We start from the raw sequence: 23,014 nt of genomic DNA, 5'->3' as shown, positions 1-23,014 counted from the left end.
ATATATTTTGTTGAAAGGGAAAAGGTTTTTCATCCTCCAGCTGGTTATTTCTGAATGGAAAGAGTAAGGAACAAAGTATGGCTTCAGAAAGTTACAGAAAGTTTTCAGAAAGGGAACATTGAGAAAAGAATTTTATGTGTGGCGAGGGTCTTCTAAGTTGGATTACATTTAATTAGGTAAATGGATTTTTATTAAGAGTAGGCTGTTACAGAACAGGATTTGGTTTTTCTATCTCATAAGAGAATGAAGTTTTCCTGGAATGCTCCTTTTGATATCAGATTGTGTGAGTTTCTTTCCCTTTAAGTGATCTATATTTATTTTTTAAATATTTTTTCCACTTTAGGTTAAGAAACAATGATTTCACAGTGACCCATGATTCTATCTGATCAAGCATTTTAAAACTATTTGAGACTTTTGACAGACTTCTCAAACATCAAATTCTATGGAAATTCTCTTGACTTCCAGTTAACTTTGGGGTGCTTCAAGGGGCCCCTGGACCATCCCAAAGAGAGATACTAAACTAATTGGGTTAATCCATAAAGGGAGGTTTGCCACGTTCTCAGAGAACCCTGGCAAGTTTAGGGATAAATTTGTCAGGCTGGCGTTGATGTTCTATCTCACCTGGAAGGACATCATGGTTATTCTGCCTCATTCTTGCACCTCGGATGAAAAGGAGTGTATACTGAGAAATGCCAGGGAACTCGCAAATGGCCTGCTGCTGCTGCTGCTAAGTCGCTTCAGTCGTGTCCGACTCTGTGCGACCCCATAGATGGCAGCCCACCAGGCTCCCCCGTCCCTGGGATTCTCCAGGCAAGAACACTGGAGTGGGTTGCCATTTCCTTCTCCAATGCATGAAAGTGAAAAGCGAAAGTGAAGTCGCTCAGTCGTGTCTGACTCTTAGCGACCCCGTGGACTGCAGCCCACCAGGCTCCTCTGTCTATGGGATTTTCCAGGCAAGAGTACTGGAGTGGGGTGCCATTGCCTTCTCCACGCAAATGGCCTACTGGCCATCAATCCACACTACCAAATTTATCAGGTAGGTGGGGATGCAATCCCAGAACATGACCCACCTGGGGACTATGAAGATTGTGTAGGCCAGGCTAGGATAAGACGTTGTATTACTTGTCTATCAGAAGAAATAAAGAAGGTATATGATGAAGCCTGTAAATTATGATAAGGTCCAAGAGGTTACACAGGAAATAGATGAAAACCTGGCAGTCTTCCTGAGTCAGGTGACAGAGGCATTCAGGAAGCACACCAATATAGACTGAGTCCACAGAAGGGAGGACACTATTGGCCATGCATTTTATCACTCAGGCTACTCCAAAAGTCTGGAGAAAATTATAAAAGCTTGAGGCTGGGCCCCAAAACCCATTATCAACCTTGGTAGAAAAGCCCATCAAGGTCTCTAACAACTGAGACTTAATGGAAGAGGCCAATGAGGATAAGAGGTTAATAAAGAAAACACAGCTTTTGTTGCTCTGATTCACCCACCACCTTGACGGGACCCTGGATGGCTAAGAAGGCTGGGCAGATCACCCAGAACCTCCCTAGGCCCAAACCAATGTACCTTTGGTTGTAAAGGGAGGCATTGGAGGGAGGAATGTCTTGAGTGCCCTCCTGTGGGACACCTGAGGGGCAACTCCAACTAGCCCCAGTTCCTTGTGAATCTCTTAGATGAGAGATCCCCATACACCGACTGATGGGCCTATGTGGCTTCCCAGCTCCAGATCCCACACAATCCATCCTCATTACTCCAGTGGAGCCTCGGATCACCCTTGATGTGGCAGGTAGGAGAATTAAATTCCTTGTAGACACTGGAGCTGCCTCCCCTGTTTTGACTTTGCTGGCTGGCTCCCTCTCCAACCATAACTGTACTGACAGGAGTTGAGGGACAGCCAAAGATAAGGGGATTTATGTCTCCCCTTGTCTGCAGAATCGGGTCCATTATTATTACTCACTCATTTTTATATATGCCAGAATGCCCTGTGCCCCTCCTCGGGAGAGATCTGGTGAATAAGGATCTAGACAGGGTGAAGTCCAAGGAGGTAAAGAATCTGAACAGAGAATGTATCTGTTAGTAGCCCCAGATGACCCACCCACTGGGCATCAAAATATCCCCCACAACATCCCCCAAGAAATCAGAGAACAGGTAGATTCTGCAGTTTGGGATACCTCAGTGCCAGGAAGGGCTAAATGTGTTCCCTCAATAAAAATAGGATTAAGGCCTGAGGAGAAATACCCCTGGAAGAGACAATATCCCTTAAAGCCTGAGGCCCTGAGGGGACTCAAACTGTTGCTCAGCAAATCCCTAAAACACAGACCCATTACACCCTGCCAATTCCCTTGCAACACCCCCATCCTCCCCATTCAGAAGCCTAGCAGAGAGTATCAGTTTGTGCAACACTGACAAGCAGTGAGTGAGGCAGTCATCCCTATTCATCCACTGGTGACACCCATAGCCCCTCCTCATCCAAGTGCCAGGGAATATCCAGTAAGTATTTCTCTGTTTTGGACCTCAAAGATGTATTTTTTTCTATTCTTTACATCCAGAATCTCAATACCTTTTTGCCTTTGAATGGAGGGGCCCTGACACCTGGGGGCTAACCAATATACCTGGACAGTGCTTCCCCAGGGTTTTCAGAACAGCTCCCATCTTTTTGGAAATGCATTAGCAAGGGGACCGAGAGAACTGAGCCCTGAGAAGGGAACTCTGCTACAATATGTTGATGATCGGTAAGTAATGAGACTAAAGAAGATTCAGATCAAAACACTGTTAGGGTCCTAAATTTTCTGGCAAAAATGAGGATATAAAGTTTCTCCAACCAATGCTAGATCTCACGGCAACAGGTTCAATATTTAGGATTTGTTTTGACCCCAGGGGCAAGAGCCCTGGTCACAGATGGAAAAATAGCAATTAGTGCATTACCATCTGAAACCACAAGGGGGCGGCTTCGAAGCTTTCTTGGGATGTCTGGGTTCTATCATATCTGGATTCCAAATTATGGCCTTATAATGGCACCCCACTCCGGTACTCTTGCCTGGAAAATCCCATGGACGGAGGAGCCTGGTAGGCTGCAGTCCATGGGGTCGCTAAGAGTCGGACACGACTGAGCGATTTCACTTTCACTTTTCACTTTTCACTTTCATGCATTGGAGAAGGAAATGGCAACCCACTCCAGTATTCTTGCCTGGAGAAACCCAGGGATGGGGGAGCCTGGTGTGCTGCCGTCTATGGGGTCGCACAGAGTCGGACACGACTGAAGCGACTTAGCAGCAGCAGCAGCAGAAACAGGAAAATCCCTATATGAGGCTCTAAAGGGAGAAGAACAGGAAGTCCTTCAATGAAATAAGGACCACTAGTGAGCCTTTGAGACTCTAAAGACTGAGTTGAGTGGAGCACCAGCACTGAAGCTTCCAAATTCAGACAAGCCCTTGAGAGAATCCCTTGGGCTGCAAGGAGTTCCAACCAGTCCATCCTAAAGGAAATCAGTCCTGAATATTCATTGGAATGACTGATGCTGAAGCTGAAACTCCAATACTTTGGCCACCTGATGGGAAGAACTGACTCATTTGAAAAGACCCTTATGCTGGGAAAGATTGAAGGTGGGAGGTGAAGGGGACAACAAAGGATGAGATGGTTGGATGGCATCACCAACACAATGGACATGAGTTTGAGTAAACTCCGGGAGTTGGTGATGGACAGGGAGGCCTGGCATGCTGTGGTCCATGGGGTTGCAGAGTCGGACACGACTGAGTGACAGAACTCAATTGAAGTGAACTTACCCTAATATGTTCATGAGAGGTCAGGGATTGCACTAGAAGTCTTGACTCAAAATCTGAGACTGGATCAGAGATCACTGGCTTATTTTTCAAAACAACTGGAATCAGTGACCCTGGGATGGCCAAGCTGTCTGTGGGCAGTAGCAGTCACAGCCCTGTTGGTTATGATGCTTTCAAGATCACCCTGGGACAACACTTAGATGTGTTAACCCCTCATCAGGTACAATCTGTGCTGAAAGTCAAAGGATATCACTGGTTGACAGGAGGAAGGTTATCAAGATATCAGGCCTTCCTAATGGACACCCCTGACATTATCTTAAGGGTGAGCCAAACAACAAATCCAACAGCTCTGCTTCTAGCTGTTGAGAGTGGAGATTTAGTGCATCAGTGTACAGAGGCCACAGAATAAACTTAGTTCAGGAGGTCTGATCTTCTAGATGGGCCCTGAGGTCAAATGCTTTACTGATGGGAGCAGTTTTGTAGAAATGGGAACCCCCGAAGGCAGGGTACTTCATAGTCATTCTAGATGAAGTTATAGAAGCCAAGACCTTGCCACCTCAAACACTTGCCCAGAAGGCTGAACTAATTGCATTAGTGAGAGCATTGAAATTAGGGAAGGATAAGAAATTGAAGATTTTTACTAACTCTAAATATGGGTTCCATGGGCTACATGCTCATGCTGCCATTTGGAAAGAAAGAAGAATGTTAACTGCTAAAAATTCCCCCATAAAACATAAAGATTTGATTCCCGCTCTTTTTGAAGCAGTGCAGCTTCTGACCCAGGTAGCAGTAAATAGGGCCCATCAGAGGGGTGGATCCTTTGTGAGTCAGGGGAATAGCAAAGCTGATCAAACTGTAAAACAGGCAGCTTGATCATAGGAATCTGAACAAGTTATGGCTCTAGTGATTGGTCCCCCAGAACTCCCTAGCCTTCACCAGTATTCCACACAGGAACAAGAATATGCTGAGAAATGGGCTATGAGAAGGGAATCACAGGGTGATACTAAAAAGGAAGATAAGATTTTAATCCCTGAGGCCCAACAATGTAAACTCACTAAGAGCTTACATGATGCCACCCGCTCTAGGAGGGATGTACTATGGAACTTGATGCAGAAGGTCTTTTTGGTGAAGAGGCTTAAAAGAACAGTAAAATAAGTAATACATGCTTGTGATTTGTGTGCCCACAATAACCCACAGACCCATCCAATCCCCCCCCCTTCATTATTCAGGTCAATCCAACACCAAGATACTTACCTGGAGGAACACTGGCAGTTAGATTTCATCCAAATGTACCCACTGTCAGGATATAAACAACTTCTGGCATTTGTTGATACTTCCACATCCACTCTGAAGAGGTTAAGGACATCTGTAAGTCCCCTTTAAAATAAATAATTCCTCTGTTTGGACTTCCAAAATCCCTCCAGAGCAATAACGGGCCTTCTTTTACAGCCAAAATCACACAGGGGCTCACAATGGCCCTAGGAACAAGTACACACCTCTTGGTATGCCCAGTCTTTAGGGAAGGTAAAGAAAATGAACCATACTTTAAAGAAAACCATAGTGAAGCTCTGCCAAGAAGCTCATGAACCCTGGACCAACTTGTTTCCTATTGTATACCTCAGGGTCCATGTAGCCCCCAGGAGTGGTCTGAGGCTTAGCCCATTTGAAATGACCAATGGAGGCCTTTTCTTACTACTGACTTTCTACTGGATGAAGACATGAGCCAAGCCCTGAGATATATTATTAATCTGGGACAAGGTCAGAAGGCAATCCAGTACTGTGCCCCCAAGGCACTGCCCACTCCCACTAAAAATACAGAGGAAGGAGCAGTTCTTACACAAATAAACCCCAGGGACCAAGTTTTTCTTAAAATCTGGAAAGAGGGGTTCCTCCCAATACCAACTATTGCCAAAATGCAAGGGCTTCTATAATATAATTTTAACCACTTCCACTGTTGTCAAACTGCAAGGGATATCCAGTTGGGTACATTTATCCAAACCAAGGCGTTTACCTTCAGAAACCCTGCAGGTCACAGCAGAACAATACACCCATAAGCCAGTGGAAGATCTGATGTACCTATTCAAAAAACAGACACCATCAACTGATAAGCAAAATGATGTAGTATGTTGGCTCCTATTTGAAACCTTAATGTGACTTGGGACCTCTCTTGTTTCCTTGGCTAATGTGATTCTTGACAATTCTCTGACCCTTGATTGCCTTCTGGCAGAACAAGGCAGAGGGGCTTCATGATTTTGGCAGAGGCAATATTGCCTTCCTTGTCTGGTCAACAGTTAAGGAAGCCCAAAGTTAACCCTGGTTCCTTCCCTTACTAGGCCCTTTCATGGCTACCGTTCTTCTCTCCTTTTAGCCCTTGTTTGTTTAACCTCTTGGTTAGTTTGCATCTTTTAGGCTCCAACAGTTTGAAATAAAGCTCATAATGATGGCTCAAGGAATTCAGTCCATTCTAGCAGTAAGTGGGCCAGCTTCCTACAGTTCCTCAGAACAGTCAGTGAGGGGCTATTACACCTCTAGGGTAAGCTAGGGTCTGTGGCCCCTGTCCAGCAGGAAGAAGTTTCAAAAGAAGAGATCTTCAGCCCCTTGTTTGTTTAGTAACTCAGTCGTGTCTGGCTCTTTGCAACTCCATGAACAGAAACCTGCCAAGCTCCTCTGTCCATGGGATTCTCTAGGCAAGGATACTGGAGTAGGTTGCCATTTCCTTCTTCAGGGGATCTTCCTGACTCAGGGATCGAACCCACGTGCCCTGTTTGGCACTTGGATTTTTTACCACTGATTACACCTCAAGAATGAGTGTGGAGTCTCTCAGGGGGAAAGAGACAGGCCTGGGACCATTTGCTGGAGTGCTGCAATGTTTGCACCTGGACACACCTCTCCTCCAGCAACAAAATACAAAAAAACTATATGGAACTAAAAATAACTGTGTACATGTACACTTGTGGCAAATACTGGACCCAAAAGATACAAAGAGACCAAAAATTCCAACTGCCACTTTTGAAGAACCTAGTGCAAAAACAGGTTATCAAGAGCACAAGCAGGGTGTAGACAGCAAAAACAGAGTGTCAAGAGCAAAAGCAGGGTGTAGACAGCAAAAGCAAGGTACTGCACATGCCCCCCTGCACACAATGCCACCTAATGGGTGAGCAAAACACCTAAGCTACCCCTCCAGCCTGACTCCTGGACACACTCCTACACTCACCCCATGGAAGGAGCAAGCTTGCCCCCAACTCAGAGAGAGATCAAGAAAGGGAACCTATTGTTTGTTCTCTCTCCTGCCTGGGGCAGCAGGGGCCCCAGTAAAGCCTTGTCTAGATTTCTTGTCTGGCCTCTGGTCAATTTCCATTTTTTGCGAAATGCCAAGAACAATGTGATCAATAGAATCTAGTGAAAGTGATGTGTCATTTCTGAAGTTACATTTTAAGAGGCCTTGCACTTCCCCCTCCAGTCTTGTTCTGTTCCGCAGGATGAGGTTTGTTAAAGTTGTCAAGAACAAGGCCTACTTCAAGAGATACCAAGTGAAATTCAGAAGAAGGTGAGAGGGCAAAACTGACTACTATGCTCGGAAACGATTGGTAATCCAAGATAAAAATAAGTCCAACACACCTAAATACAGAATGATTGTTAGTGTAACGAACAGAGAAATCATTTGTCAGATGGCTTATGCCCGTATAGAAGGAGATATGATAGTTTGTGCAGCTTATGCTCACGAACTCCCAAAATACGGTATGAAGGTTTGCCTGACAAATTATGCTACAGCATACTGTACTGGCCTGCTGCTGGCCCGCAGGCTTCTTAATAGGTTTGGTATGGACAAAAGTTTATGAAGGCCAAGTCAAAGTGACTGGAGATGAATACAATGTGGAAAGCATTAATGGTCAACCTGGTGCCTTCACCTGTTACTTGGATGCAGGACTTGCCAGAACTACTACTGGGAATAAAGTTTTTGGGGCCCTAAAAGGAGCTGTCAGTGGAGGCTTGTCTATCCCTCACAGTACCAAACGGTTCCCTAGTTATGATTCAGAAAGCAAAGAGTTCAGTGATGAGGTACATCGAAAGCACATCATGGGGCAAAACATTGCAGATTACGTGCATTACCTGATTGAAGAAGATGAAGATGCTTACAAGAAACAATTCTCTCAGTACATAAAGAACAACGTAACTCTAGACATGATGGAGGAGATGTATAAGAAAGCTCATGCTGCAATACGAGAGAATCCAGTGTATGAGAAGAAGCCTAAGAAAGAAGTTAAAAAAAAGAGGTGGAACCGTCCCAAAATGTCACTTGCCCAGAAGAAAGATCGGGTAGCTCAGAAGAAGGCAAGCTTCCTTAGAGCTCAAGAACAAGCTGCTGAGAGTTAAACCAAACCACAATTTTCTATCAAGATTTTTCAGATAAGACAATAATAAATTTATTGAACAAGCAAAAAAATAAATAAATGAGAGGCCTTGCAGCTTCTGCCTTGGTCTCATGGAAAACTTATCCTTGGCGCCTTCAGCATCATATATTAAAATCAGAGTCATGTCAATGTATGACAAAACCAACACAATATAGTAAAGTAATTAGCCTCCAATTAAAATAAATAAATTTATATTTAAAAATCTGAATACCTTAAAGCTACCTTGTTGATCGTACACAGAGAGGCTCTGAGATTTTATGTAGAATGATTCAGCCATTTGAGTTATCTCAGCTGAAGCTCTGGATGCAGCATGAAACTGGAATTGAGCTGTCCCCCCTGGGCCCTGCTTAAATTAGATTCAAGAGGAAAATAAATAATTGTTGTTTTAAGCCATTAAGTTTGTTACACAGCAATGGATCATAGAAACACTCCTCTCTTTTCTCCTTCACTTGTAAAGTGTTTCCTTAGGTGAGTACAGAGTGAGCAAGCATGGGTCAGGTCAACTCGAGAAAAGGGACTTTTCCAGCCACTGTTGCTGGAGTAACTGGTTTATCCATGCTGTGAAGATAACGTCTTCAGTGCTGTCTTCTGAGAGGTAAATAACTCTATCATTTCTGTGGTCAAGACACTCAGGGGACCCAGACCATATCTGCAGCTTGTATCCAGGTGCAAACCCACAACTCAACTTCTTAATGCATATGAACATCCATCTATTTCACTGAACATGAAGGATAAGTTTCTATAGAAAAGCTATAACAAGAGTATAAGTAGCAGGAGGATTACAGGCAGAAGGAATGACCAATTTCTTTCTGGACTCTACAGACTTAGGACTGCCAGCACATGTGCCCTTTTAGGACCTGCTCCCCACTCGTGTTTGCAAAATAGAACTCATCCTATGACTGAAGCAATTAGACCAGGGGTGTGCACATGACTGATGAGTAACCATTCCATTATTGTGCATGGGTGTGAGCATGCTAAATCAGTCTGACTCTTTGTGACCCTACAGACTGTAGCCTGCCAGGATCCTCTGTCCATGGGATTCTCCAGGCAAGAATAATGGAGTGGGTTGCCATGCCTTCCTCCAGGGGATCTTCCCAAAGCAACCCAGGGATCCAACCTGAGTCTCCTGTGGCTCCTGCATTGCAGGTGGATTCTTTACCACTGAGCCACTGGGGAAGTCCAATCTGTTATTGACTGCCCAACACTTTATCTGGTTATCTTCCTTGAGAATCTGAGCTAAGATATAAAGAGACTCTAGCATACACTTGGACAGAAAGGAATGAGGAATCAGGGTGGGATGACTCTTCTCAGCCATATGTATGCCAATGAGTAAGTAAAGAGTGCTGGTTTGCAGGGGGAAAAAAGCAGTTATAAAAATTCATTGGCAGGGGAAGGAAGGGGGGAGAAAAGAAAGAAAAAGAAAGAGCATGAGTGAACTCTAGCATTAGTACTTTTATTGGCTTTGAATATGCCCTAGTTTAAATAATTTAATTATTAAACAGTAATAATTATTAAACCATTTCATTTTTGTTTAGGGGTGATGGTGGGATGGGATTTAACAGAAAGGGGATTTTATCTTCACTTTTTTTAAAGGGTCCCCTGAAAACACCACTATTGGATATAGATTTTGTTTTAGGTTTAAGTTTCTCAATAATGAATACTTCAAAACCATGAGCTTTAGAGATTGTTTCTCTAAAATTAGTTTTGTTTGTTCATTAAAAGGAACAACATCACTGTGGGACAGAGCTCCTAAGGCATCAGAAGGCCTAAGCAGATACTTCTTTACTTCTCTCAGATGAATCAGAGAACAAATTTAGGAGGAAGGAGCCTTGAACAGTGCAGGCTCTGGATCTTTCTAGACCCTGTCTAACCACTCTCACTGTGACTACAGATTAGTCTCTTCACCTCTGTGGACCTCTGTTTCCTCCACTGTACTACATGGAAGTCACAATTTTAACTTTTTATAAATATAAAACATCTAAGGGTCTTACTCAAAACATTGTCACATAGACTTTTCATCTCACTCTGAAGAAGGAAAAGTGTGTACTGGTTAAAGACTCTATTGCCTAAGATCTGGAACTTAAATTAACAGTAATTTCTAATACTTGAGCACATGTACTTCTCTTCCTGATTGTGCAATAAATGGCAGGAAGTGAAAAAGGGAACATTCTTAATGCTCAAGTTAAGTCAGAGGCTCATTAAGGATATACATTAGATGTGAATAAGTGTGGGAAAGTAGAAAGTTAACCAAATTTAAGCCTACACAATCAGCATTTGATGTCCTACCAAATGCCAAAATACTGTGCTCAGAGAATTAAACCAACAACTTACCTTTGTGTATTGTAGTAAAAGTCAACCCAAGCATAGCATGTTAATATTTAATATTTAAAAAAAATCTTCAGACAAACCCTACAGCATTTATTGAGAATATATCTGATAGTTTATATGGCAATGCTTACGTCCTCCATGAGGCTATAAACTCTATGAGGAGAACCCTTTTACCATTACTCTCCCCCGACCCCTCCTCTTGAGCCACTTTGGGAAAGAATAGGGAAAGGTTGTAAATGTTTCCTTCACTAGTGTGCAAGCATTCATTTGACAAACGTCTTATTGAGCAATTAGTGTGGAGTTAAGCAAGGCTTGGGGGATTTAAAAAAAGACAGGGCTTTTGGTCTCGAGAAATTCACAGTTCCAATAAGGAGACAGTACAAAAATACTTATTTTTCTAAGTTCTTGGTCAATTTTAGAGTCATTCGCGGAAGCTCTAAGAAAGCACATTAGAGAGGGCAAGGAGGGTCAGAAAGGTCGTTGGGGGAATTTCCTGGGGTGGGGGGTGACACTAGCCAGACGACGTGGGGTCAAGGATTGAGGCCAGTGAATTTCAGGACCCTTCCTGCACCAGCAGGAATTCCTGTTCCCTCACCAATAGCATCACAAAACTGAAGTCTAATGTCAACTAGGCTGCCCTTCCGGGTCTAGAACTTGGAAACTGAGAACCTAGGGCAAAAAGACCTGGCTGTCGCAGATGTACTGCCGGCAGCCGGACAGTCCGGTTGAGTTCAAAGAGGGGCGGGGCAGGTTGGGAGCTGGGTCGACTGTGCGGGAGCCGAAGCCGGCCGGACCAGCCCCTGGAGGCTGGCGCAGGAGCCCGGCGAAGATTGGTTGTGTTCGTGCGTCGACCTCTCTTCATAGGCCGCGCAGGGTGCTCGCGGGACTTTGATTGGTTCCCCGAGCGCTGAGCAGTCATTGGCTGCGGTGGGTCGTCAGGACAACTGAGAGGAAAAAGAACAGGGGTGTTGGGCCTGGCGGGCAAACCTGGGCTGCGGGCTACTGGGTGGTTCCGCGGGGCAGTGTTCAGACCGCTTCGGGGCCCAGGCGCCCGGGGTTCACGTCACAGTTCCAGGAGGTGCCTGAGCCAGCAGGCCGGCGAGGAGTAGTGGCCAGTGAGACCCGGCGGGCCAAGACCATGGGCTGCTTCTTCTCCAAGAGGTGGAAGGCTGAGAAGGAGTCGCAGCCGGAGGACGAGGAAGTGCAGCCGAAGCAGTACAGCTGGGACCAGCGCGAGAAGGTAGTGTCCCTTAGCGGCTGGTCTCAGTCCTGCTGAGCAGCTCGGCGAGGGTCCCTCGCGGCCAGCCGCGCTAAGGGGGCAGGCCCAGCAGCTGCTGCTCTTGCGCGCGTGCTCTCTCCCGCGAGTTGTTGAAGTCGAAGTGAATGACTTTTGGGGGAGCTGTGAAATTGAACGCTAGAGAAGGCTTCAAGGAGGGCGGTGCAGCTCTGGATGGGGCCCTAGAGCTCATTGTCCAGGCAGTCGGACACTGCGGGCTTTCCCTCCTCTCTGCATCCTGCTCTCTGGTCCAAGAATGGACTCCAGAGAAGGAAGGAGAACCTGGAATGCCCCAAATCACGTCTGCTCATTTCACTTGCAGCGCCGAGCAGGGTTTTGTCCAGTCCTCGAGTTACACTTGGGACTGATCTCATCTCTTTTGCGGCTTATGTTCTTTCTGTGGCTGTTTTCTCTTTTGTCTGCCTTAGTCAGTAAATCTCTGGTGCCTCCTGATATATTCCACTGCAGAATTTTCTCAATGACGAAGTGGACCATTTGACATATACAGCCCTGCTTTCCCTCCTCTTCCCCGAAAGGAATAATGAAAATCAAATCAGTCTTTGGAATGTGTGTTAAGACTGTAAGGTGAAAATAACCTTCATAAGCTAGGCAGTATTTTACTGTTAAATGAGTGAAAATGCCCTTATTTTTACTTTTCCCTATAGCCAGAAACGAAAAACCTTTGAACACGTCCACTACCTTTGAACAGTTTCACAGTCTTACACAAAACACACTTAGTCATAAATTTCACAATACTTCCTCTTTCTACGTAGTTCTCCATTTATGTTTAGAAAAATACTTTGATAGATCCATTAATTTTTTTCTCTTCCAAACAAAATGATAAGAAGTTTTAAATGAGTGTTATGAACAGTTAATACAACTCCTTGCTTAATGAAACATATCTTTATCAATGAATGCTTTATAGTAAATGTTTTATTAATGATTTGTTTTCATAGACCATCCTACATGATTTCCAGTCCCCCGCAGAATTTATTCACATGAACTCGGTTCTCCAAGTGTCAGATTTTAAAAATTGGACGCCTTTTTACAGACTTCTCAGCCCCATCTTTCTGCCCCTGCTTCACAGGGTTGCATAGTCGGTTTATTCTATTTTATCCATACTTGATAGCCGCATTTTTAAAATTATATTTATTTATTTTAATTGATTGATAATTGCTTTACAATATCGGTTTGCTTTCTGTGATAATCAGCATGAACTAGCCATAGGTGTACATATTTCCCCTAGCTCTTGAACCTCCCTCCCACCTCCCACCCTTTCCCACCCCTCTAGAGCCTTACAGCCTGGGTTTGAGTTCCCTGAGTCATACAGCAAATTTCCATTGGGATAGCAGCATTTTATAATGTAGGAGTGGAAAGTACTGTACTTTCTGTCTGAAAGCAAGCCCTTTTAAAAATCTTTTATACTGTTAGAGAATTACCAGCTTACATTTTGAGACAACAGAGATACCACATTTCCCAACATTGCTTTTTCTTTTTGGAGTTTTTTGTTCTTTTGGAATTACTAAGAATTCATTCTTGGGCCCCTCTAATTTATGATGACCTGCTAAGGTTTTATATGATTTTAAAGTTTTTTTTCTGCTCCTTAACTCATGAGCTCGATATGGGTAGTGTGCATATGTTCTATATTAATCCAGTGATACTTTTATTGAGTTTAGCATGGTCTTGCTTGCTCCTAGACGATTTTAATTGTACCTTAAAAGAAACAGGATGTAAATACAGCCCAGAGAACATGAATGAGATATATTGAAGGTATATAAACAGAATGGTTTGTATTAAAAGTTTAGATCTCTGTAATGTGATCATGAAATATAAACAATTTTAAAGTTATATCATACAATTACCATTCAACTTGTAAGATTTAGCTGTAAAAACAAAGTGCATTGCCTGAAAAGTTTCCTTACAACTTGGAAAAGTGGTGTTTAGACTTTTCCTTAGGTTGCATAATCAGTATCCTTATTGAGAGGCACCCTCAGGGGTTTGGATTTTGAGTTGTGTAATTGAGTCAGTCTTAAGGGACTGAAGCTAGAAGAAATTGTCTCAATTAGAAAGAATGTTTGGGGACTTAAGTGTTGTCATGACAACTGATTTACTGTAATCAACAGTGTAAGAAGCTCATTTTCTGTTGCTGACTTTGAAAAAGAAAAAAACATCATACAGTTACTACATTGATAAGATGCAAAGTATTTTTGGATTGTAAGATCTGTGTTTAAGTCATTTAGAAAGAAATGCTTGTATCCTTATTATCTGTATGCTGCTTCCCATAGCTAGGCAAATTATTCAATATATATGTCCTCAAACACCAAGGAAGACTCACAATAACAAGAATTATTTTCCATGCCCTTGAAGAGCTAACTGGCATTTTTAAATTAAAACAGGAAATATTTAAGTACAAAGGAAGGATGAGTAGTACAGAAAAATAGCTTTCATTTTCTAGTTACTTATACCATTCTCTTCCTAGATGATAGAAATGGTGGCATAGGTATGAAAGTTGTGATTTTGAGCACAGACAATACATATTATATCCACTCAGTTTTCTGAGCTACAAAATGAAACCTGGTAAAGATTTCTCTACTATTTAGTAAGATAGACGCCTGTCCTGAGGAAGAGAGGTTAGACAGTACTGGCTACTTCTGAGGACAGAACTTGGACAGGCAGAACCAATCTTAATACAAGGCAGATCATAACTCAAGAGTTGTTCATCACCAGAAGGGGTGGCTTTGTGAAGAAACAATCTTCATGTTCGTCAGAATATTCACATAGAGGTTGGATGGTGATTTACTGGAAAGAAGTATCTGCATTGAGTAGGGGGCTGTTTTTGAGTAGATGATATTTTTAACCTCTTAAGTACCTAAGGTATTCTGTTATCCATGGTTGCCTAGCAAACTGCCCCAAAACTTAATGTCACAGAATAATGGCAAGTACTTATTTTGCTTACAATTCTGCAATTTGTGTGGGGCTTAGCCTGGTTGGCTGTCTGCTCTGTGTGTCATCAATCGCGGCAACTTGACTGGGGGATGGAGGATCTGCTTTCAATATGACTTAATCACAGAGGTGGCTGGCAAGTTGATGCTGGTTTTGGCTGGAAGCTCAGCTGGGGCTAAGGGCCAGAGGCCTCGTCATGTAGCCCGGGCTTCCCCACAGCGTGATGGCTGGGTTCCAAAGGCGAGTGTCCTGAGACTGACAGAAGCTGCATGGCTTTTTCTAACTGCTCTCTTAAGTAATGTGACATTACTTCTGCCCTTTTTTTTTTTTGGCCATATCGAAGCATGTGGAATTTGGGATCTTAGTTCCCCAACCAGACCAGGGATGGAACCTGCGCCCCCTGCCCAGAGTCCTAACCATTGGACAGCCTGGGAAGTCTCTGCCATATTGTTTATTAAGGCAATCACAGGTGTCATCTACATCCAAAGGGAGGGGTTCTCTTGATGGGAGAAATGTCAAACTTGTCGACTTGTTTTAAATCCTTTACATAAAGTTGTTACTTAATGGAAATAACTAGTTCTTTCTTTATCCATTTAAAAATAGTTTTATTGAGATATAATTAATAGGCATACAACAAGTTCACAGAGTTCTGTTTCCATCACTGTGATGTAATTTTTTAACATTTCATCCCTCACAAAAGAAACCCAGATCCATCCCTACTCCCCCCAGCCCCAGGAAACTATAATTTTACTTTCAATCTCTAGAGATTTTGTCTATTTGGGACATTTATCAGTGAAATCATGCAGTGTATGTTCTTTTGTATACTTTCACTTAGCATGTCTTTGAGATTCATCCATATTATAGCATATATCAATAATTTATTCCTTTTTATTGCTGAATAACCTTAAAATAGAGTAGATATTTTATTTAATCTTATTTATAAATAAATTTTATTTATTTTACTATCCATTTTGTTAGACATTTGGCTTGTTTCCACTTTTTGGCCGTTACATTCCACTCCTAAGTATATCCCAGAGAAATTAAAACATACTTCCACACAGAAGCTTGTACACCAATATTCGTAACAGCATTATTTGTAATGGCCAAAAAGTGGGAATAAGCCAAATATCTAGAACAGTACGATCATTTCCTCAAATTTCCTCATGCCCTTTGGCAGTCAACTCTGCCTCTAGCCTCTGATCAGTTTTTTTTTTAATTGAAGAATAATTGCTTTAGAGAATTTTGTTGTTTTCTGTCAAACCTCAACATGAATCAACCATAGGTATGCATATATACCCTCCCTTTTGAGCCTCCCTCCCATCTCCAGCCCCATCCCACCCCTCTAGATTGATACAGAACCCCTGTTTGAGTTTCCTGAGCCATATAGTAAATTCCAGTTGGCTATCTATTTTACATATGGTAATGTAAGTTTCCATGTTACTCTTTCCATACATCTCACCCTCTCCTCCCCTCTCCCAATGTCCATAAGTATATTCTCTATGTCTGTTTCTTCATTGCTCCCCTGCAAGTAAATTCTTCAGTACCATTTTTCTAGATTCCGTATATATGTGTTAGAATACGATTTTTATCTTTTACTTTCTGACTCACTTCACTCTGTATAATAGGTTCTAGGTTCATCCACCTCATCAGAACTGACTCAAATGTGTTTATTTTTATGGCTGAATAATATTCCATTGTGTATATGTGCCTAAACTTCTTTATCCATTCATCTGTTGATGGGCATCTAGGTTCCTTCCATGCTCTAGCTGTTGTAAATAGTGCTGCAATGAACAATGGGATACATGTGTCTTTTTCAATTTTGCTTTCCTCAGGGTATATGCCTAGGAGTGTGATTGCTGGGTCATATAGTGGTTTTATTCCTAATGCTTTAAGGAATCTCCATACCGTCTTCCATAGTGGCTGTATTAATTTACATTCCCACCAACAGTGCAAGAGCATTCCCTTTTCTCCACACTCTCTCCAGCATTTATTGTTTGTTGAAATTTTGATGAGGGCCATTCTGAACGGTCGGAGAAGGCAATGGCACCCCACTCCAGTACTCTTGCCTGGAAAATCCCATGGACGGAGGAGCCTGTTGGGCTGCAGTCCATGGGGTCGCTAAGAGTCGGACACGACTAAGCGGCTTCACTTTCACTTTTCACTTTCATGCATTGGAGAAGGAACTGGCAACCCACTCCAAGTTTCTTGCCTGGAGAATCCTAGGGACGGGGGAGCCTGGTGAGCTGCTGTCTATGGGGTTGCACAGAGTCAGACACGACTGAAGCAACTTAGCAGTAGCAGCATTCTGAATGGTGTGAGGTGGTATCTCGTAGTTTTGATTTGCATTTCTCTGATAATGAGTGATGTTGAGCATCTTTTCATGTGTTTGTTAGCCATCTGTATGTCTTCATTGGAGAAATGTCTGTTTAGGTCTTTTCCCCATTTTTTGATTGGGTTGTTTGTTTTCCTGGTATTGAGTTGTATGAGCTGCTTGGATATTTTAGAAATTAATCCTTTGTCAGTTGCTTCATTTGCTATTATTTTCTTCTATTCTGAGGGTTTTCTTTCACCTTGCTTATAGTTTCCTTTGCTGTGCAAAAGCTTTTAAGTTTAATCAGGTCCCACTTGTTTACTTTTGTTTTTATTTCCATTACTCTAGGAGGTGGGTCACAGAGGATCTTGCTTTGATTTATGTCATTGAGTGTTCTGCCTATGTTTTCCTCTTAGAGTTTTATAGTTTCTGGTCTTACATTTAGGTCTTTAATCCATTTTGAGATGATCTTTTTGTATGGTGTTTGGAAGTGTTCCAATTTCATTCTTTTACATATAGCTGTCCAGATTTCCCAGCACCATTTATTGAAGAGGCTGTCTTTGCCCCATTGTATATTCTTGCCTCCTTTGTCAAAAATAAGGTATCCATAGATGCATGGTTTTATCTCTGGGCTTTCTATCTTTTTCCATTGGTCCATATTTCTTTTTTGTGTGTGCCAGTACCATACTGTCTTGATGACTGTAGCTTTGTAGTATTACCTGAAGTCAAGAAGATTGATTCCTCCAGCTCCATTCTTCTTTCTCAAGACTGCTTTGGCTGTTCGGGGTCTTTTGTGTTTCCATATGAATTGTGAGATTTTTTGTTCTAGTTCTGTGAAAAATGCCATTGTTAATTTAATAGGGATCACACTGAATCTATAGATTGTGTTTGGTAGTATAATTATTTGCATAATATTGATTCTTCCTACCCAGGAACATGGAATATCTCTCCATCTGTTTATGCTATCTTTGATTTCTTTCATTCAGTTGAGTTCAGTTCAGTTCAGTCGCTCAGTTGTGTCCGACTCTTTGCGACCCCATGAATTGCAGCAGGCCAGCCTCCCTATCCATCACCAACTCCCGGAGTTCACCCAGACTCAAGTCCATCGAGTCAGTGATGCCATCCAGCCATCTCATCCTCTGTCGTCCCCTTCTCCTCCTGCCCGCAATCCTTCCCAGCATCAGAGTCTTTTCCAATGAGTCAACTCTTCGCATGAAGTGGCCAAAGGAGTTTCAGCTTTAGCATCAGTCCTTCCAAAGAAATCCCAGGGCTGATCTCCTTCAGAATGGACTGGTTGGATATCTTTGCAGTCCAAGGGACTCTCAAGAGTCTTCTCCAACACCACAGTTCAAAAGCATCAATTCTTCGGCGCTCAGCCTTCTTCACAGTCCAACTCTCACATCCATACATGACCACTGGAAAAACCATAGCCTTGACTAGACGGACCTTTGTTGGCAAAGTAATGTCTCTGCTTTTGAATATGCTATCTAGGTTGGTCATAACTTTCCTTCCAAGGAGTAAGCGTCTTTTAATTTCATGGCTGCAGTCACCATCTGCAGTGAATTTGGAGCCCAGAAAAATAAAGTCTGACACTGTTTCCACTGTTTCCCCATTTATTTCCCATGAAGTGATGGGACCAGATGCCATGATCTTCGTTTTCTGAATGTTGAGCTTTAAGCCAACTTTTTCACTCTCCACTTTCACTTTCATCAAGAGGCTTTTTAGTTCCTCTTCACTTTCTGCCATAAGGGTGGTGTCATCTGCATATCTGAGGTTATTGATATTTCTCCCGGCAATCTTGATTCCAGCTTATGTTTCTTCCAGTCCAGCATTTATCATGATGTACTCTGCATAGAAGTTAAATAAGCAGGGTGACAATATACAGCCTTGGCATACTCCTTTTCCTATTTGGAACCAGTCAGTTGTTCCATGTCCAGTTCTAACTGTTGCTTCCTGACCTGCATACAAATTTCTCAAGAGGCAGATCAGGTGGTCTGGTATTCCCATCTCTTTCAGAATTTTCCACAGTTTATTGTGATCCACACAGTCAAAGGCTTTGGCATAGTCAATAAAGCAGAAATAGATGTTTTTCTGGAACTCTCTTGCTTTTTCGATGATCCAGCGGATGTTGGCAATTTGATCTCTGGTTCCTCTGCCTTTTCTAAAACCAGCTTGAACATCTGGATGTTCACAGTTCATGTATTGCTGAAGCCTGGCTTGGAGAATTTTGAGCATTACTGAGCCAAGACTATGGTTTTTCCAGTGGTCATGTATGGTTGTGAAACTGAGTTGGACTGTGAAGAAAGCTAAGCGCCGAAGAATTGATGCTTTTGAACTGTGGTGTTGGAGAAGACTCTTGAGATTCCCTTGGACTGCAAGGAGATCCAAGCAGTCCATTCTAAAGGAGATCAGTCCTGGGTGTTCTTTGGAAGGACTGACGCTAAAGCTGAAACTCTAATACTTTGGCCACCTGATGCGAAGAGTTGACTCGTTGGAAAAGACTCTGATGCTGGGAGGGATTGGGGGCAGGAGGAGAAGGGGACGACAGATGATGAGATGGCTGGATGGCATCACCGACTCGATGGACATGAATTTGGGTGAACTCCAGGAGTTGGTGATGGACAGGGAGGCCTGGCGTGCTGCCAGGCATGGGGTCGCAAAGAGTGGGACACGACTGAGAGACTGAACTGAACTGAGCTTGCACGTGATTATTTTTAGTCCCATGTAGTTTCTTTGTATTTTGTTGCTGGAGAAGTGTGTCCAGGTGCAAGCATTGCAGCACTGCAGCAAAGGGTCCCAGGTCCCAGGCCTGTCTCAATAGTATACAACCCTCATGGGGGTTTTTATGAGGATTGAGTGAATGATTATAAAGCACTTAGAATGGTGCCTGGTACTTATGTAGTGCTTCTTATACTCCTGAGTTTTATTTTGAGCCTCTACCAAGACCAGATTCCCATTGAAACTAACAAATTCCATTATTTCATCTCAGACTACTATGGAAATTTAACTGTGGTGATGAATAATAATGAAAAATTTCCATAACGGCTCAGTAAAAAATAAGATGTTCACTTTTGTTTTCAGTTAGGAAAATAATACTTAACTTTGTTTAGTAGCTGTATCTGGGGAATTCCAATTCCTGAAATGTTTCATTGATTTTGAGAGTATATCCACTACGTTTCAAAGATTGTAGTTAGAAATATGGACTAAACTAAGCTCACTTCATAAGTAATTCTTGTGAAAAAGTAGTTTAATAACTTGAACTTTTGTGTTTGTGATTTGGGGCACTTTGAAGACTAGTAACTTTTGTAAAAGTATTACAGTACAAAACTTCAAGTTGTTTATCACTTTTGTTTTGAAGAGCTTTCAGGAATTGTTGAGAAAGTAAGTACAGCAACATAAATCCTAAATTTCTTCTTTTGTAGATCATATTGATAGTCCAAATAATTTTATACTGTAGAACTCTTTAGCTATAGGATTAATTTCTGAATAAATGTGAGAACTGAAGTGTCCAGGTGAAATACTTAGAATAGTAAATTACATTTAATTCCTCAGCATTGGCAGCTGTTATAGACTGATTGTTGGTGGTTCCCCACCCCCACCTCCGAATTCATAAGTTGAAATCCTAACTCCCAGTTCAGTTCAGTTCAGTCACTCAGTCGTGTCCGACTCTTTGTGAACCCATGAATCGCAGCACGCCAGGCCTCCTACTCAGACTCACGTCCATCGAGTCAGTGATGCCATCCAGCCATCTCATCCTCTGTCGTCCCCTTCTCCTCCTGCCTGCAATCCCTCCCAGCATCAGAGTCTTTTCCAATGAGTCAACTCTTCGCATGAGGTGGCCAAAGTACTGGAGTTTCAGCTTTAGCATCAGTCCTTCCAAAGAAATCCCAGGGCTGATCTCCTTCAGAATGGACTGTTTGGATCTCCTTGCAGTCCAAGGGACTCTCAAGAGTCTTCTCCAACACCACAGTTCAAAAGCATCAATTCTTCGGCGCTCAGCCTTCTTCACAGTCCAACTCTCACATCCATACATGACCACTGGAAAAACCATAGCCTTGACTAGACGGACCTTTGTTGGCAAAGTAATGTCTCTGCTTTTGAATATGCTATCTAGGTTGGTCATAACTTTCCTTCCAAGGAGTAAGCGTCTTTTAATTTCATGGCTGCAGTCACCATCTGCAGTGATTTTGGAGCCCAGAAAAATAAAGTCTGACACTGTTTCCACTGTTTCCCCATCTATTTCCCATGAAGTAATGGGACCAGATGCCATGATCTTCGTTTTCTGAATGTTGAGCTTTAAGCCAACTTTTTCACTCTCCACTTTCACTTTCATCAAGAGGCTTTTTAGTTCCTCTTCACTTTCTGCCATAAGGGTGGTGTCATCCGCATACCTGAGGTTATTGATATTTCTCCCGACAATCTTGATTCCAGCTTATGTTTCTTCCAGCCCAGCGTTTCTTATGATGTACTCTGCATATAAGTTAAATGAGCAGGGTGACAATATACAGCCTTGACATACTCCTTTTCCTATTTGGAACCAGTCTGTTGTTCCATGTCCAGTTCTAATTGTTGCTTCCTGACCTGCATATAGGTTTCTCAAGAGGCAGGTCTGGTGGTCTGGTATTCCCATCTCTTTCAGAATTTTCCACCGTTTATTGTGAACCACACAGTCAAAGGCTTTGGCATAGTCAATAAAGCAGAAATAGATGTTTTTCTGGAACTCTCTTGCTTTTTCGATGATCCAGCGGATGTTGGCAATTTGATCTCTGGTTCCTCTGCCTTTTCTAAAACCAGCTTGAACATCAGGAAGTTCACGGTTCATGTATTGTTGAAGCCTGGCTTGGAGAATCTTGAGCATTACTTTACTAGCATGTTAGATGAGTGCAATTGTGTGATAGTTTGAGCATTCTTTGGCATTGCCTTTCTTTGGGATTGGAATGAAAACTGACCATTTCCAGTCCTGTGGCCACTGCTGAGTTTTCCAAATTTGCTGACATATTGAGTGCAGCACTTTCACAGCATCTTCTTTCAGGATTTGAAATAGCTCAACTGGAATTCCATCACCTCCACTAGCTTTGTTTGTAGTGACGCTTCCTAAGGCCCACTTGACTTCACATTCCAGGATATCTGGCTCAGTGATCACACCATCGTGATTATCTTGGTCATGAAGATCTTTTTGTACAGTTCTTCTGTGTATTCTTGCCACCTCTTCTTAATATCTTCTGCTTCTGTTAGGTCCATACCATTTCTGCCCTTTATCGAGCCCATCTTTGCATGAAATGTTCCCTTGGTATCTCTCATTTTCTTGAAGAAATCTGTAGTCTTTCCCATTCTGTTGTTTTCCTCTACTTCTTTGCATTGATTGCTGAGGGAGGCTTTCTTATCTCTTCTTGCTATTCTTTGGAACTCTGCATTCAGATGCTTATATCTTTCCTTTTCTCCTTTGCTTTTCGCTTCTCTTCTTTTCACAGCTATTTGTAAAGCCTCCCCAGACAGCCATTTTGCTTTTTTGCATTTCTTTTCCATGGGGATGGTCTTGTTCCCTGTCTCCTGTACAATGTCAGGAACCTCCGTCCATAGTTCATCAGGCCCTCTATCTATCAGATCTAGGCCCTTAAATCTATTTCTCACCTCCACTGTATAATCATAAGGGATTTGATTTAGGTCATACCTGAATGGTTTAGTGGTTTTCCCTACTTTCTTCAATTTCAGTCTGAATTTGGCAATAAGGAGTTCATGATCTGAGCCACAGTCAGCTCCTGGTCTTGTTTTTGCTGACTGTATAGAGCTTCTCCATCTTTGGCTGCAAAGAATATAATCAATCTGATTTCAGTGTTGACCATCTGGTGATGTCCATGTGTAGAGTCTTCTCCTGTGTTGTCGGAAGAGGGTGTTTGCTATGACCAGTGCATTTTCTTGGCAAAACTCTATTAGTCTTTGCCCTGCTTCATTCCGTATTCC

The 23,014-nt window shown here is 42.6% G+C and overlaps 1 protein-coding gene and 1 pseudogene across 3 annotated transcripts in view; both read left to right on the top strand.

The window, feature by feature from the left end:
* Positions 1-7,252: 7,252 nt before the first annotated feature.
* Positions 7,253-8,200, top strand: LOC102405077 (annotated as a pseudogene).
* Positions 8,201-11,438: 3,238 nt separating this feature from the next.
* The window catches only part of RP2 (RP2 activator of ARL3 GTPase), a 47,939-nt gene continuing 36,363 nt past the window's right edge, over positions 11,439-23,014 (top strand). For 2 of the 3 annotated variants that reach the window (XM_044936446.1, XM_025275798.2), the window contains exon 1: positions 11,439-11,763. In XM_044936446.1, coding sequence (XP_044792381.1) covers positions 11,662-11,763 — 102 coding nt within the window. In that variant the 5' untranslated portion in view covers positions 11,439-11,661. The remainder of the gene's footprint in view (positions 11,764-23,014) is intronic. The other variant, XM_006058758.3, reaches the window with a different exon arrangement.

Source organism: Bubalus bubalis, chromosome X (assembly GCF_019923935.1).
Source record: "Bubalus bubalis isolate 160015118507 breed Murrah chromosome X, NDDB_SH_1, whole genome shotgun sequence".
In the NCBI taxonomy this organism is placed as follows: domain Eukaryota; kingdom Metazoa; phylum Chordata; class Mammalia; order Artiodactyla; family Bovidae; genus Bubalus; species Bubalus bubalis.
Note: the sequence above shows the minus strand (reverse complement) of the source record. Positions and strands in the feature narration are given on the sequence as shown.